Here is a 14,698-nt window from a genome sequence, read left to right as displayed (position 1 = left end):
TTCACGCTCACATTCACATTCACCAATTAACCAGCATGTCTTTGGACTGTGGGAGGAAGCTGGAGTACCTGGAGAAAACCCACACGGACACACGGAGAACATGCAAACTCTGCAAAAAAGGCCCCCCCACAGGGTTAAGACAAAATAATCATAACACTGCAGTCCAGCCCTCCATACTGAATAAAACCAAAGCTTGGTACCTTATAATGCTATGATTCTCATATTAATTTCATGAATGGATCTCAATCTTCTTTAGTTTGTGTGAATGGGTGTCTGTATGCAACACAACAGCTGGATCAGGTCTGATCTGGAGTATGTAAGCTCATGTGGCGCAGAGACTAAATAGTAGGTAAGAGGGAGGTCAGGCCAGCTTTCAGGGAGAAAAAAAAAGTGGGTCACTTCTTGTTGACAGATCTGCTGGAATGTGACGCCTGAATAAGCCTGCAATTGTGACTTTAACTATGAAGTATGAATTAAACCTTGCCAACAAAAACCCAGCGTTAGTGTTTGTGTCTGCACACTGCAAATATTGCATTTCTTTCAGCGGAGTTGGAAGTCCAGCAGCCTTATGGTGTGTGTTTGACATTTTTCACACGGTGCGGTTAAAATAGACAAAGTGACGGTGCAGAGATGTGGGAATGAACAAACGGTTTCGAAACTTCTTTGAAATATGACAGTTTTTCTGTGCAGTGTCTGTGTCACACTGCTTCATTCACATCATCCCACACAACTGCACGGCTCCGCTAGCTCTCTACTTTCTGTCCTTATTGTTCACACCCTCCCTCTCACTGCATTTTGTATTCTGGCTCCATCCTTCTCCTGATAAGATTTCTGTGTGGTCCATGGTACATTTAGGATCTTATTCTAGTCCACATGAACACAGGTATATTTCAAATCTAGCTTTTTCTATGCATTAGAGCCTTTCGTCCACACATAAAAACCATTATATGTCACAGAAACTCCATTTTCAGTCGCCCAGAGATCCTGTGATGAGGCTGCAACAAAGACCCTTCATTACGTCAGCTTTGTTTTTTTATACAGACCCAAACAACGGCAGCATAATGCCATCCTAATGTGTGATATTAGAAAGCATGTTGTAATTCTGGAAGCAAAAGAGGCGTGACGGGTGTGGCATATAACACAACTGCATCAGCCTCTTGTGTGTCAGATAATATAAGCATCAGGCAGCACTTTCATAACAATAGCAATGGAATAACATGGCAATAATTATCATTTCCTGTCCTGGTTACATGGCGGCTGATCTCATCCTCTGCTCAGACTGTAAGGAGCTCCTGGACTTGATGGTTTTCCCAATTTGCGGGCATTTTAAGTCGCTATTTTTTCTCACCGAGTTAGCCGCCAACTGCTATTAACTGCTTTTAAATCTCCCAGTGATCGCACACATAAAATGTACGCTAGACGTCCTACCTGTTCCATCCATTGTCCCATCCCTTTTGCCCAGTGCTGTTACTACTTCCACTGCCAGCTTATATGTGAGACAATTCTGTCCCCCCATTTCGTGTTGTGATCTTACCTTTTATACAAAGGAACGAGGCAGAATAATGGCGTGACATTCCCGCCTTGAACAGGCAGTGTAAAAGGAGCTAGTGTTGACTTGTAGACAAGGAAAATTGAGGTTTTAGCTTGAGCTGTCACAGATGAGGCAACATTTCAAGCAATGGCGGATGTGGCCAAAATAGTGCTTACTCTACACATAAATGTATAGTTATGCTTCCACTACATTTAGGAACAGGGCCAGGGAGCCTCCCAGTGATAGCTTCTTCTTGAAATTTTTTCTTCTGCTTGAGAGCAAGGAGGAGGAAACCCCCCCATTTTCAAAAACACCCATGTACGTGCAGACTAGGCCTTATTCTCACAGTAACTCTCTGTTTTTCTTCCATTCTGTCACCGTTTCCCTCGTCTTTTTTTTTACTTGTCTTTCCTTCTTTTCAACCCAGCGTCCCTGTTCCACACTGTTTTCTCCCCTCTTTGCTTTGCTCACAGCGTCTCAGAACAGTAATGATTGGTCCTGTGATCCGGTCAGCTACAGTAAACTGTCTGAGGCTGAAACTGGTTTGCGCTGGTGAATCATATCACAGCTGTTGGATAATAGACCTTTAATGTCAACTTTTCAGCAACTGCAGGGAATGAAAAACACACCAACATTGGCTTTACTACCAGGAAAAAAATATAATCCTTCAACTGAAGTTAAAACCAATCTCCCAAATTGGATTTACAAGGTCTTCACCTCATAAGAGTCGTATGTGCCCAGCAGTGGCCTCTGATGGTTTAGAAAGTGTCTATTCCGGGTGGTTTGTGCATTGGTTGATAAGAAAGGCAACATTAAATTGCCAGATTTCGCAGTGGAGTTTGGTGTGATGTATGTGTGAATACAAAGAGAAAAGAGGAGGAAAAAGAGAAAGAGAGGAAGTGGCACATATCAGGGCCCAAGCTAAGACAGCTCCTATTGTAGTGAATCAAAGCGCCACTAATTGGTACAATTATAGAGACAGTATGAGGGAGAATACAGAGCTCTGTGTGTGTGTGTGTGTGTGTGTGTGTGTGAGAGAGAGAGATATTATGCACACACATTAGATAGAAGCAGATGAGAAAATGCTTCAAGGTAGCAAAATAAATTAGTTACACATGTTGTTTATGTAATTCAGCAACAATTAAGTGAAAATACACTATCTGGGAAACAGGGATCCGTTCACCTCTCAGTGGAAGAGGAGAAAGTCCTCAGTCAGAGCGCTGGAAGGATGAATAATTTACATCACATTTACAGGATAATGCAGTTTGAACCTTGCTCAGCATTTATTTGCATTAGCGCACGTACTTCCCTGACCCTGATTGCTTTGTGTGATCTTCCCAAAACTACCATAAACCTGCAGTGCTGCTGGTTATAGGTCTCACCGGTGTGTGTGTTGTGTTACTGCAGGAATGGGAGCAATGATCTGAGGTGGAGCAAAGTGATGATCAACTGCTGGCGGTGCAGCGGGGCCTGAGCCGGAGTGATGAGAAAAACAAACAGTTTGTGGCGAGGAGACGCCACGTCTATAAATCTCTTTTTAATACCCTGCAGTCATGTTGTTTCCCCTTTCAACGATAATTCACAAACAATCCAATAGTCGCTTCTCATGGGAAGGCCTGTTAGATAAAGTCATTACCGAGCTACCCAGAGGATTTTTTTTACAACCATACACTCATAAACACACAGAACAGATTTATATGATACATTCATTGAAATTTAAATGCACACACGCACTTCACATTTGATACTCTGAGCAATTACCAAAGAAGACGGCATCAAAAGACAACTATATGATACAGCGTCTGTTATCTGACCACATCCAGCTGTACTGCCATTCAAACACTCTCGGGCAATTATGACTTCATTCTCAGTATCCGAGTCATCTGTGGGGCAGACAAGCTGATTCAATTCAAAACTGATATTGAACGAAGCTGCTACACACACAGGCTGTAATCACACTCTGTTTGCCCACCCTGCAACAAAGAGAGCACCCCGAGGCTACTTACTTCACCTCTGAACCTGGAGATATTACTCTCATCGCAGTGTTTGTTTCAGCTTCAGAGCAACGACTGCAGCACTAAAAACCCAAAAAGACCTCTCAGCTACGAATGTGGTTATGTGTCAATGGAATGTGAAACCAAAAGCATTGTTTCAGGTTTGGTGGTCCAAGTGGGTTTCCCCTACCTACGGCCTGTCTCCCAAGTCAGGCATTGTTTTGTCTGTCTGCGCGCATATGATTTCATTTATTTTGTTTCAGTTTTGGGTTGCATAGCTGCATAATAATGTACCCTTTTAGACTGGCTTCTTACAGGAAACAGCAGTTTTACAGCTTGGTCAAACGGCAAACTACTGTGACAGTGGATTCACTCGTGGGGGCTGAGTCAAATTTTGTATTTGGTGAACTTGCACTGTTGACCAACAACAAGCCATCTCAACAGTGTTGTCCTTTTCAAAGAAATGAGTTCAGGAGACTCCTAAATAGAGCAAGCTATCATAGCTTAATTATTTGTGTGTCACCTTCCACTTTTATTTAACAGTCTTCGGTCGAGGTATAAACAACAGTTAGGAGACAGAAGTCAATAGTACAAATACATTTTGTTGTCTGATATTAGGCAGAAGGGACAACAGTATTAGTCCCTGCCATGGCACTGACTGGCTAATTGAGTCCCCCCAGGGTGCTTGTTGGGTCGTTTTTTATTTCAACTGAGGAAGCCCGTTTCATGTCAGGATGCCAGACGAATATGTCAACTTAGTGGAGTGGACGAATTCCAAGGTCTGGATTCAGGCATCATCTTTTGAATAAAGTGTTTGAACTTACTGACCTGTTGGCAACAAGCTTATTAGTGACCCAACTAACAAGCTTGCTGACAGACAGTAAACAAGTATTTTTCCCATCTTTAATATAACTATTTATTGAATGAAATTATGTGCAATCCCAGGAAAGAAGCTCATGGGGCTATCATGACTGTCTAGCATGTTTCTAGCTTCCTTTCGTGCTAGCAATTCGCTTACCAGCACGAGTAGCTCACCTAGTATGGTGAGTTGTCACTATGTCATCAACCTACGAGAAATAAGTGTTTTGCACAGCCACAACAATTAATTGTTCTGTGCCACTAAGCTGTAACCTCAGCGGCTAAAAATGAAACCAATGCCGAAGTTCCTCTTAAGGCCACTTGAGGCTGGCTCTAAGAGCAAGACAATCCCCATATGTCCCAAATTTAAATGCCCAACTTTACAGCCGAAATACAGGCTGGTACAAAAAAGAGTTCTGGTCTGTGCAGGGGTGAACTTACCCCTTTCAATTTTATTAAGGCCTAAAGTCACACATAATTAAGGCGGGGCCCCTCTGCCTCAATCCTCTCATCCAAATATGGTCAACTCTGGCTCCAAATATCTCAAATGGCAACGGCCAAAATGCCCAACTAAAGGCTTCCTAAAGGCTTCAAAATGGGAGTTGACAAACCAATGGGTGAGCTACTTTCTAGTGTGACAGACTTTTAGTCCTTTTCGTTATTTTATGCTCTGATCACAAATCTGTATTTTTAAATTCCTTGGCTTTCTCGCTGTCTCACACACATCCCCACTTGCCTCCTTTTCACCACTACTCCCTCTTTTGCTATTCCATAAGACACACCTATCAGGACAAGCCTTTCAACCTTCACTCTCCTCCATGCATTAGGCTGAGCCCATTTTCAACAGTCAAACCTCATTTCACAGCATGAAGCATGTACGCTTGTAGAGGCGAGGGCTTTGAACGCACTCAATATTCTCCATATTCTCCTAGGTGGGCCATCACACAGACTTGCCATGAAATCCAGCAGATGGCTCCATAAATGGGAAGTGAGTGCGAGAGGTGCTTTCAACAGCCAAAGTATGTACTTTGAACTAAGCCTGAGTGTAGGAGATTACCAGACATCACACATACAGTCAGGCAGGACTTAAACCAGAGGTTAAGAATTTCAAGTCTTAAAATTCACTGTTTTATGTTTCATTCTGATTCATATTCTGGGTGGCCATCTGCAGTTTTAAGACCAAAAACATCCAATTTAAAGCTAGGATAAGGCCTGGGACCTCTTAAAGAGTGTAGAAGACAGGCTCTTGATGTTGTGATGACCATTAAGAGCACAGAACTTCTAAGAAACATTTCAAAGCGTAATCTGGGGTGATTGGACAAAGAAAAAAATCAGACGTAACAAACTGCAAAGAGAGAGATGGGTCTCTTCTCAACTTTCTGCTGGGTAACGGTCAAAAACACACCCTGTTGTGATATCAAATAAGACCCATGGGGCTTTGCAAACACAGGGGGAGAGAAACGGACAGAGTCCGATCATAAGCGTGTTTTCATAACACACACTTTCCCTTCCTGGCAGGTGTGTGTCCATGTGTGTAGGTGTCCATGATGTGTGTCTAAGAGCTTTTCTAACAAGCTGTTCAAAGAGTTAATGTTTAGACTGCGATGGGAGGAAAAGCCTGTCTCTTCTCTCATAACAGACACATGTGGATAGACAGACGGAGTCAACCAGAATCTAGAGTCTCCCGGGAACTAAACATATTCAAATACCTCAACCACACATCCAGTCCACTCTTTATGAACTCATCTCCCTCTCATATCACAGAGAAACACAGCTGTTCTACACAGACACAACAACCTCTTGATACATTTATAATGCAAGATGTAGTGTTGCTACAATCGGGAACTATGTAGTGCAGAACAAAACCCTTCTAGCCATGACAGTGACCCAGAAGACTAACACTGAAACAGCCAAAAGGACCATAGTAATGAGGTGTTGATACCTGCAAGTACCATTTGTAAGACTACATATTAGAAATTTATATTATTTCTTCCTCCGGCACCTAGCCCAAGAACTGCTTTGTAATATCTGAAGAAACGAGTCTGAGAAAAGCTCCAACATACGGAAAATGAACTCTACATTCAGGAGGTCAGCCCTGTGCCTCAACAGGTATTATAATGAGGTCAAAACAGAGGTCAGTCAAACGCCCATCATTAATACTTAAAGGAATACTTCACCCCCAAAATGACCATTTGTATATCAGTTGCTCACTCAGTGTTACCTTAAATTTGTAAAGACAACTGTTTTTCTCACATGCCTCCATGGTGAACGAACAATCCAAAAAAGAAAAATTATTTACAGATTGAAGTCATAGGGGTCTACATTTACAGCCCAGTTCACACCAAAGATGCGCGGCGAGACGAGCTGTAACAGGCAACTACTTGCAATGCATCGTTCTGTAACGTTCTTAAAACCTGCGAGTTCACACCAATGCAACTAGATGAGACGTTGTAACATCTCTATGCAACAACTCTCTGTACCTCCGTTCTGATTTTCACCTTTTCAGGCTTATTTTGTGGCAGAAACAAAATGAGCATCAGATGGACTGTATTCGTAATAACATTAATAACCAGCGCCAATTAATCAGTCAATGAGAATATGTGTGTGTGGGGGGCATAAGCACATACAACAAGCAGCAGTAGTGACCCACAGTCCGAAACCGGCACACATGAGGACAGAGGGAGGGCTCGGCGGACACACCGTCTGCAGTAATTTTGACTTGACCAGCGGACTTCACTACAAGCCAACTGGCCGTAGAAATAAGTGACATGCCCTACATTCTAAAACCAGCCACTGGTAATTTGACCAGCTGGGTTGCAGGTGACACCATCCACCGGCTTGAGTCGAGCTAAGACCGGCCAGTTCACACCGCTGCAACTTTTCTCTGCAACGTTCTAAAACAGTTTTGTCTCGTTGTGAATCTTTGGTCTGAGTTGGGCTTGGGAAATACTAAGCATCCAACTGGATTAATGAGAACTGGATTATGCTGCACGAGTTTTGTAAGTTTGTAAAGGGATGTTTTTATATAGTTTTACTGTTGTTAAACGTAGACCACTATGACTTCAATTCATCGAAAAATGTCTTCATTTTTGGATTCTTCGTTCACTATGGAGGCATGCCAGACAAACTAAGTTTTATTCCCAAATTCAACATAACACAGCATGAGTAACTGATTTACAAATGGTCATTTGGAGGGCGAAGTATTCCTTTGAATGTTAGTAGACAACAACGCCTTAACCAGAGAACCCAAATTCACAACAACAAATAACTTCCTCCACATATTTGCTGTTAAGGTAAAAAGAAAGCGGTGGCATAGAGAAGATTTCTATAAAAACACAGACCATGCACACTTTCATGTGATGACACATGATGAGCAGTTTAACTACTGCCTCAACGTTTCCAGTAGACAAACTAATGTCATCACTCTCTTGAATATTGCAGAACATGTGAATTTCCTGTCCAACTTTCACCCTGTTCAATACCAAAGAAAGTGTGTCAATGTACAACCTCGACTTTACAAGGTTACATAACAAACTGAAAGTCTTACTACAGCCTGGGACATGCGGTGACATGTTACAATTGGGCTACCACAGTGCTGTTTTTCTATTCTTGTGTTAACAGCCATCTTACCAACTACTGTAATAGTGTCATAAAAATTCCGCATTAAATACTCTTTATCAGTACTTAATCATAATGTGTTGTCAGTGTAGGATATGGTACTTACGATCCAAGCCGTTGATGTACTTCATGGCTATCTCACAATGTCCCCACACAGCGCTGACGACAGGATACAGCTTCTTGCCTTTCAGTCCTCTAAATGCAACTCCTAGATACTGTCCATCCACCATAAAGCTCAGCGTCCCTTCGTCCATGTCCAGAATCACTAGCAGAGAGTCCGGCAGGTTGAACGTCTCGTCTGACTCCAGGAAAGAAGGGTAAGTGGGCAGCGAGCTGTGGGCCCTGTTCTTACTGTCATGGTAGAGCCTGTTGCGTCCCAGATCCCAGCCCCAGGATTCACAGTCCGACCCCACCAGCGCCGTGTAGCCAACAGAATGTAAAGCAGCCTCTGAGGTCGCCACCCCGACCACGGCATGGGTGCCCCTCTGTCGAGAGGGCCAGTGGATCCTCCACACATGCAGACCCCTTGTGTATCCAACCCGCCCCCGGATGCAGTCCGTGCTCTGAGCGACCGGGTGGCGGTGAAATGTCAGTTTATCATCGTCTTTTATGAAGATGTTGAGCGAGCGGTCGTCAGGGTTCCACGCATGACGGAGCTGGGTCTCCAGTCCAGCACATGGCATGTCCAATAGGAGATCTAGCCGTGGTGGTTTTGCGAAATCTGGGCCCCTCAATTCTGGGTGCTGACGGCGATGCGCTGAAGGCCGGTAGGACGGGGAGCCACCGCTTTCCCCGCGACCATCTACCGATTTGATGCCGCCAGAGATCTTCTGCCCCATGGCTGTGATGGAAAGGCTCACAGAAGGAGGGGAAGGAAAGGTGGGTGCTACGCTGCGTAGAGCTTGACGTTACCTCATCAATGCGGTGGAGCTGAGGTGAGAGCTCCTAACTGAAGAGTGGTGGAGGGAGATGAAGGAGGTGGAGGTGATGAATGAAAGATGTGTGCGATCCAGTTTCATGCCACAAATGTCTTCAGAAAGACAGAGCTGCTGCCCCTCCTGTTAAGAGAAGAACAAGAGAAAGAACCATTAAAAAAAGAAGAAATTAACTGCTAATTATTAACCATAACTAGTTTCAGCAAACTAAAGTCTGAGCAATGAGCCTGAAAACGAACAAGGACTAAAAAGAGAGATGATGATTGAAAGAGAAAAGAAAATTACGCCAGTGGCAAATGTTGGCGAACTCTTTGCTTCACAGATTTTGTGTGGCTTTGTTTTGAATAAACAATGAACAGGATGAACAAGCGCGCACACACACACATGCAATCACACACTGGCACATATACACACACACATTTCCTCTGACTCATCCTGTATCCTCCTCACAGAGTCACATGCCAATACCAATACATGCATGCAAACATTTCCCAGTTGTGCAACATTACTGAGATTTGAACCTGGCACGCTCTCATTTAGGTAATGTAATTTTAATGAGTATTGCCTGAGTCTGCAAAGGCATCAACACAACAGGGTGAAAACAAAAACACCAGGTAATAATTTATCTCCATTCCACAGAGAAACAAAGTTGAAAAGGTCAGCCTGACTTACACTTACCCTCACACTGACTATGTTTACATGCATGGAATATTCCAGTTTTTGCGCTTATTTCAAAAAAGAAGACAATATTCCTACTAAGCTGTTTACATGGATACTGAAAGTGAATATTTCACTAGTGTTCCTGTTAATACGCATCCGTGCATACACCTATTAACATGCCCTTACATGTCGTTTTTTTGTCACGTCAAACTATGGAAAAGTGAAACTGCTGTGGCTTGTTGTGGACAAATCCTCCCCTTTCATTTCTATAGCCACCTTCTTGATAGGGTTGGTGTTACGATGTCGGTGCATATCTAAGAAGCTGTTGACAGAGAAGTCCTTTATAATGTTTAAAAGGAGGTGTGTTTCTCCTTCTGACCAGGGCTTGTCTTTCGGGCGTGCATCTCTAACCAACAGACTTATTGGCGAGTTGGTTTGTGTATAACACAGAGCTGACTGTAAACAGGCAAGAAGAGGTGTGTCACAAACTGCAGTAAAAATCCCCAATTAACCTTTCACTAAGCCCTGCCCCTTTGTGATGGTCCAACAAGCTGTCGGAGTGGAAAAATGAAAGAGTGATGCCAGAGAGCATGACATATATTCTGAATGCGCTGTATACACACGAATGCTCCTAAAACCCAAATAATGCTGGCTTATCATGTCTCAATCAGAAAGTGCTACATTCAGAATAAGGCCTAACTTAGAGTATGCGATGCACGACCCGCATCAAATTCAGAATTCTATCATATTTGGAGTTATAGTGGAAGATTAGTGTGCATGTTAACGTTCCCACATCAGCATACAGCATATGATTCACGTTGTAAAATGTAACAGCAGCAGGGAGTTTATGTCCTGTCATCTACGTGTGTGTGTGCAGCCAGTGAACCCAGATACCAGCAAGCAATAACCACTGCTGATATTCTGGTTTCATGTTGAGAATGTTATTTCCACTTTTGTCATTTTCAGCGTAATGTTCTTAGTTTCCAGTGTGGGCGACACAGTTTTAGTTCAGTTTTTATTCACTTTCAGTTTAGTTTCTCAAGTTTTGGTTTATTTGGAGAAAAGGTGACACTGCGTTAAAAAGAACAGATAATAATCTCATAAATGTAAATTGCACTACAATATACAAATTTGACCTCAATTGTTTTTACTTTCCTGTGGTAAAGTCGGTTTTACGAATAGAAAAAATTAAGTTAGAATCAATTTGTTCGCATATTTACTGTTAATTCATCCGTCTTGAACACCGTCATACAGCATAGAAAAGCAAGATGATCTCACTCACATATGTACAGACAGCGCTATGTGGTTAAACTGACGTAGTTATCTCTTCCAGGAACAGCAGCTGGTGCTTCCTGTTCACAGGAAAAGAGTCAGTGACACCTCGGGCAGACAGGGAAGTGGATGACAACTCTCTGTGTGCCTCATATATCTGCTGCATGTCTTTATCTCGCCCGCAACAAGTAGCAAAGCACCCGTTTATTTTTATGTGTACGCTGAGCTGACGCATCTTCTGGTAAGAGTGTCTGTCTAGCACCTCGACAGGGGCGATGCTTATTTACATGTCAACACTGCACTGCATTACAGGGGGAAAAAAAGAGGTTAAACCTTGTTCCTCTGTTGACAGTACAGTACTATCATGGGAAATCCAGGTTAATGCTTTGTTGGTGGATCTCTGCTCAGTCTAAAGTCTTAATTTATACATGAACCAATTAATTAAGCCTGTAAAGTCAATAATATTGAGTTGAAAATACACTTCAGAAAGTACAATTTTCAGCAAGGCCACTGTTTGTGTTTCTCTGAATGTAAACTGCACTAAAGTTAATGTGACAATTTGTACTCTGTTTTTATTTTTAACCACAGACTGATGATGCCAGCACAAATATTCCCACCAAACCAGTCAGACGCCACACCACAGAGTGAGGTCATGGTGTAATTCTGTGTGAAATCTCTATGCCCTCCACACACACACCTCGTCTCATTTTGGCTGCTCGTATTTTCATTCTCTGTCTTTCTCTTTCTGTCTCTCTCACTGTGAATGAGGTCATGGCAGCTGGCAGCCAATGTGTGCCACCACTCAGTTCACTCCTCAGCATGAAAGGGTTCAATGCTCGGACACACACACACACACACACACACACACACACATACAGCTGCCTCAGTGTGTGTCATCACGGCTGGCAGGTGGGTTAAGGGTGGACGCTGCGTGGAAGATTCCAGAGTCCTCGCTGCCAAACTTCAGCCAAAGAAAACACTATTTAACACTGTACAAACTCTCAGTGTGTGTGTCTCAGCTGGCTCAGTCTGGCACAGCATGTGGATGACAATCTGGTATTTTGGGGCTGTCATCAAGGAGGCACTTGACATCTGACCCTGTGTCGTCACGGTCACCGTTGCGTAGTAACCTCTCAAGAGGCTGGTGGTGGGCTGGCGCAGCGTCTGCTGCTGCGAAGAGCAGCAACATGCTTCAGCCATCTGTTGTTTACTTTGCCTCCATCTCTCTCTCTGCTTCTACAGCCAACTCATTGAGGATCGACCGCACTCAACCCCCCCTCCGTTCATCTGTACGTTCAGCTGGGTCAGACGAGACAGGAGATCACTGGGTGCCACACGTATGCAAAACGCAGGTGGTGCTATGACTAAATGTACCATTTGAAGTCAAAACTAATAGAAAAAAGTGGAAAATCACGACTTCCAAAGGCGACATCTCCTGCCTTTGTCCACCAACAGTCTGAGGCTACATTGACATGTCAGGGCTTGATGTTCAATTCCAAATTTTTCCATTCATGTTTGAAGTGACCCATATCTGACACCAGTGTAAACAGATCCCTGCCCTGAAACGCGTCACATGCAACCACAACACATGCTTGTTGATACAACAACACAAAGCCTCACAGCTGCGTGACAGACATTTGGTGATAAAACAAAACAAAAGAATGACATAATGAAATAGAGGTACACCTTCATCTCCTGAATGATCTTCTTAAGAGGTCGGATGACAAAATATGTTGTGGATGAGGGTGAGAAGACGAAGAAACACAAGAGCAAATACTAGCCAATCAGAGGCAGAGTACATCAGGTCATGCCTTCGCCATATTGGCAAGGTCGGGTAATGTCATAACGCATTATAATTAGCCATGTGTTTCTGTTTGGTGTCAGATAAAGGGTGCTTTGGAACAATGGGTGTTTGTTTTCTGGATCGGATGGGCTTTAGGTCTGATGGGACATATTTTGGACTATTGGGGGCTCTGAATTATGGACCATCAGAACACTGGGCCCAGTGCACTGCCCAACAGGGCTACAGCAGCCTTCTGAAGTTTCAACGGAGCGTTCTAACATTGAACAGTGAGTCATCTGCACCTGTGCAGTGAAGGATGACATGGAAAAACCATGGATGTTCTGGAAAAACACACATTAATTCCACAGCAGCTGCATGGCCAGTGATCGGCTATGTCTCGGACTTAGGACCACATATGAGAGTGGCCAAGATCTGATTGGGGAAAATCAGATTTGCTTGTACTGTGAATGTAGCCTAAAATCCACAGATACTAAGCTTACGATGACAGGAGATGAAGAAAAGCAGGAATTCCCAACTTTTATAAGCTGAAACTAGAAAATGTTGAACATTTTCTGAACATTTTCTGTCACCTCTTTGATTGATCAGCTAATTGTTTCAGCTCTACTGTGATTTTAAAGCCCAGTTATTGCTTTGTAAATATCAAATTACACAGTAGATTCTACAGCTGATGGATTTTAGAGCAGAAATTCGCAGGAATCTGGAAAAATGAGATACAGGAAGGAAAAGGAGAGACAGAGCAAAAAGAGAAAATGGATAAACTTGGCGACATGTACAGAAAAAAGTGAACTGAGAAAAGTTCAGCAAAAAGTTTTGCAAATGTGACACAAAAAGGAACCGACAAGTTACATTAAAGGAAAAACTTGTTCTAAAAGCCTTGTCAAAAAGCTGGAACAGGATGCGATAAGGAAGGAGAGGACAGACAGACAGACAGAGAGCAGCGTGCACCTGGTATGTGGGCTAGCTTCATCTGGCTTCTCCTGCTGTACTACTAACAAGCTGCAGTCACTAAAAAGCATGTGAGGGCGGTGTGTGTGTGTGCATGGGGAGGAGGACACAGTGTGTGTGTCTGCCTCAGATTGTGTTTCATTTACTGTCCAACAAGCTCTGACTGGGCAGACAGGCTTTGAAGTCGCACACACACACACACAGATAGTAAGCTGCTGAGGAACCTCTCACTCATACTGCACCACCCTCGGAGAACAGACCTCGTATGTCTGTGAACTTTTCCTCAGACATTGAGTAAAGCTCTCCTGAGGATCCGAAACACCCATGACTAACAGAAACCATGCTTTCCAAGCAATGCTGGGTACAGTAATATTTACTGTACATGTGTCATTCTGTGTTTGTGTCTGATACCTCTTTTCCAACAACTTAAACTTAGCCCTGGTTTTGGTGGCGATTCGCAGTTGGTTCAACTCATGAACCTTCTAAGAACCATCTCGCTTTTCCACAGGCCAGTGAGCCAAGTCATTACATCACTGTGTATGGCTGCAGTTTCATAGCAACGCTCACGCCAACTTCAAGCACGAGACCACATGGTCACTTTTCAAGTGTTACATGACTTGTCCAACAAATTCGTGCTGCTGGTTGTAGGGTTGTTACAATATGAAATTTTCAAAGTACAACTGTCTCTTGGGGCCGGTGTCCACAAAGCAATTTTTGTTTTTCTTAGCGCCAGCGTCTTCTTTCACTTGTTCCCAATGAGGAAAGAGCGTATGCAGCTGCTTAGAGAAAACTTTCTAACCGTCACAACAAAGACAGAAAACCCCATTTTTTGGGTGCAGATCAGCCGCCAGACACTGGAAGTGGCTGCTGAGTGCTTTGCTTTTATTACCATTCGCAGTTTAGGGGTGTTGTCAACTGAGTAGTTGACCCTCTGTTGACATAGCTTTACGCGAGCTACCTTGGTAACGTTTATGTCAAGATAATGTTGCCAGTGTGTCGGTGGCTTAGTGGTAGAGCAGGCGGCCCATGTACAAGGCTGTTGACGCAGTGGCCCGGGTTCAACTCCAGCCTGTGGCCCTTT

General features: G+C 43.5%; 1 protein-coding gene across 4 annotated transcripts in view; it reads right to left on the bottom strand.

Moving 5' to 3' along the window:
* The window catches only part of LOC125902193 (SPRY domain-containing SOCS box protein 4-like), a 121,311-nt gene that overhangs the window by 46,263 nt on the left and 60,350 nt on the right, over positions 1-14,698 (bottom strand). For all 4 annotated transcript variants that reach the window (XM_049598368.1, XM_049598370.1, XM_049598369.1 and 1 more), the window contains exon 2: positions 8,108-9,059. In XM_049598368.1, the coding sequence (XP_049454325.1) occupies positions 8,108-8,840 (733 nt within the window). In that variant the 5' untranslated portion in view covers positions 8,841-9,059. The remainder of the gene's footprint in view (positions 1-8,107; positions 9,060-14,698) is intronic.

Source organism: Epinephelus fuscoguttatus, linkage group LG15 (assembly GCF_011397635.1).
Source record: "Epinephelus fuscoguttatus linkage group LG15, E.fuscoguttatus.final_Chr_v1".
NCBI lineage: Eukaryota > Metazoa > Chordata > Actinopteri > Perciformes > Serranidae > Epinephelus > Epinephelus fuscoguttatus.
The sequence above is the reverse complement of the archived record's forward strand: the minus strand, read 5'-3'. Positions and strand labels throughout refer to the sequence as shown.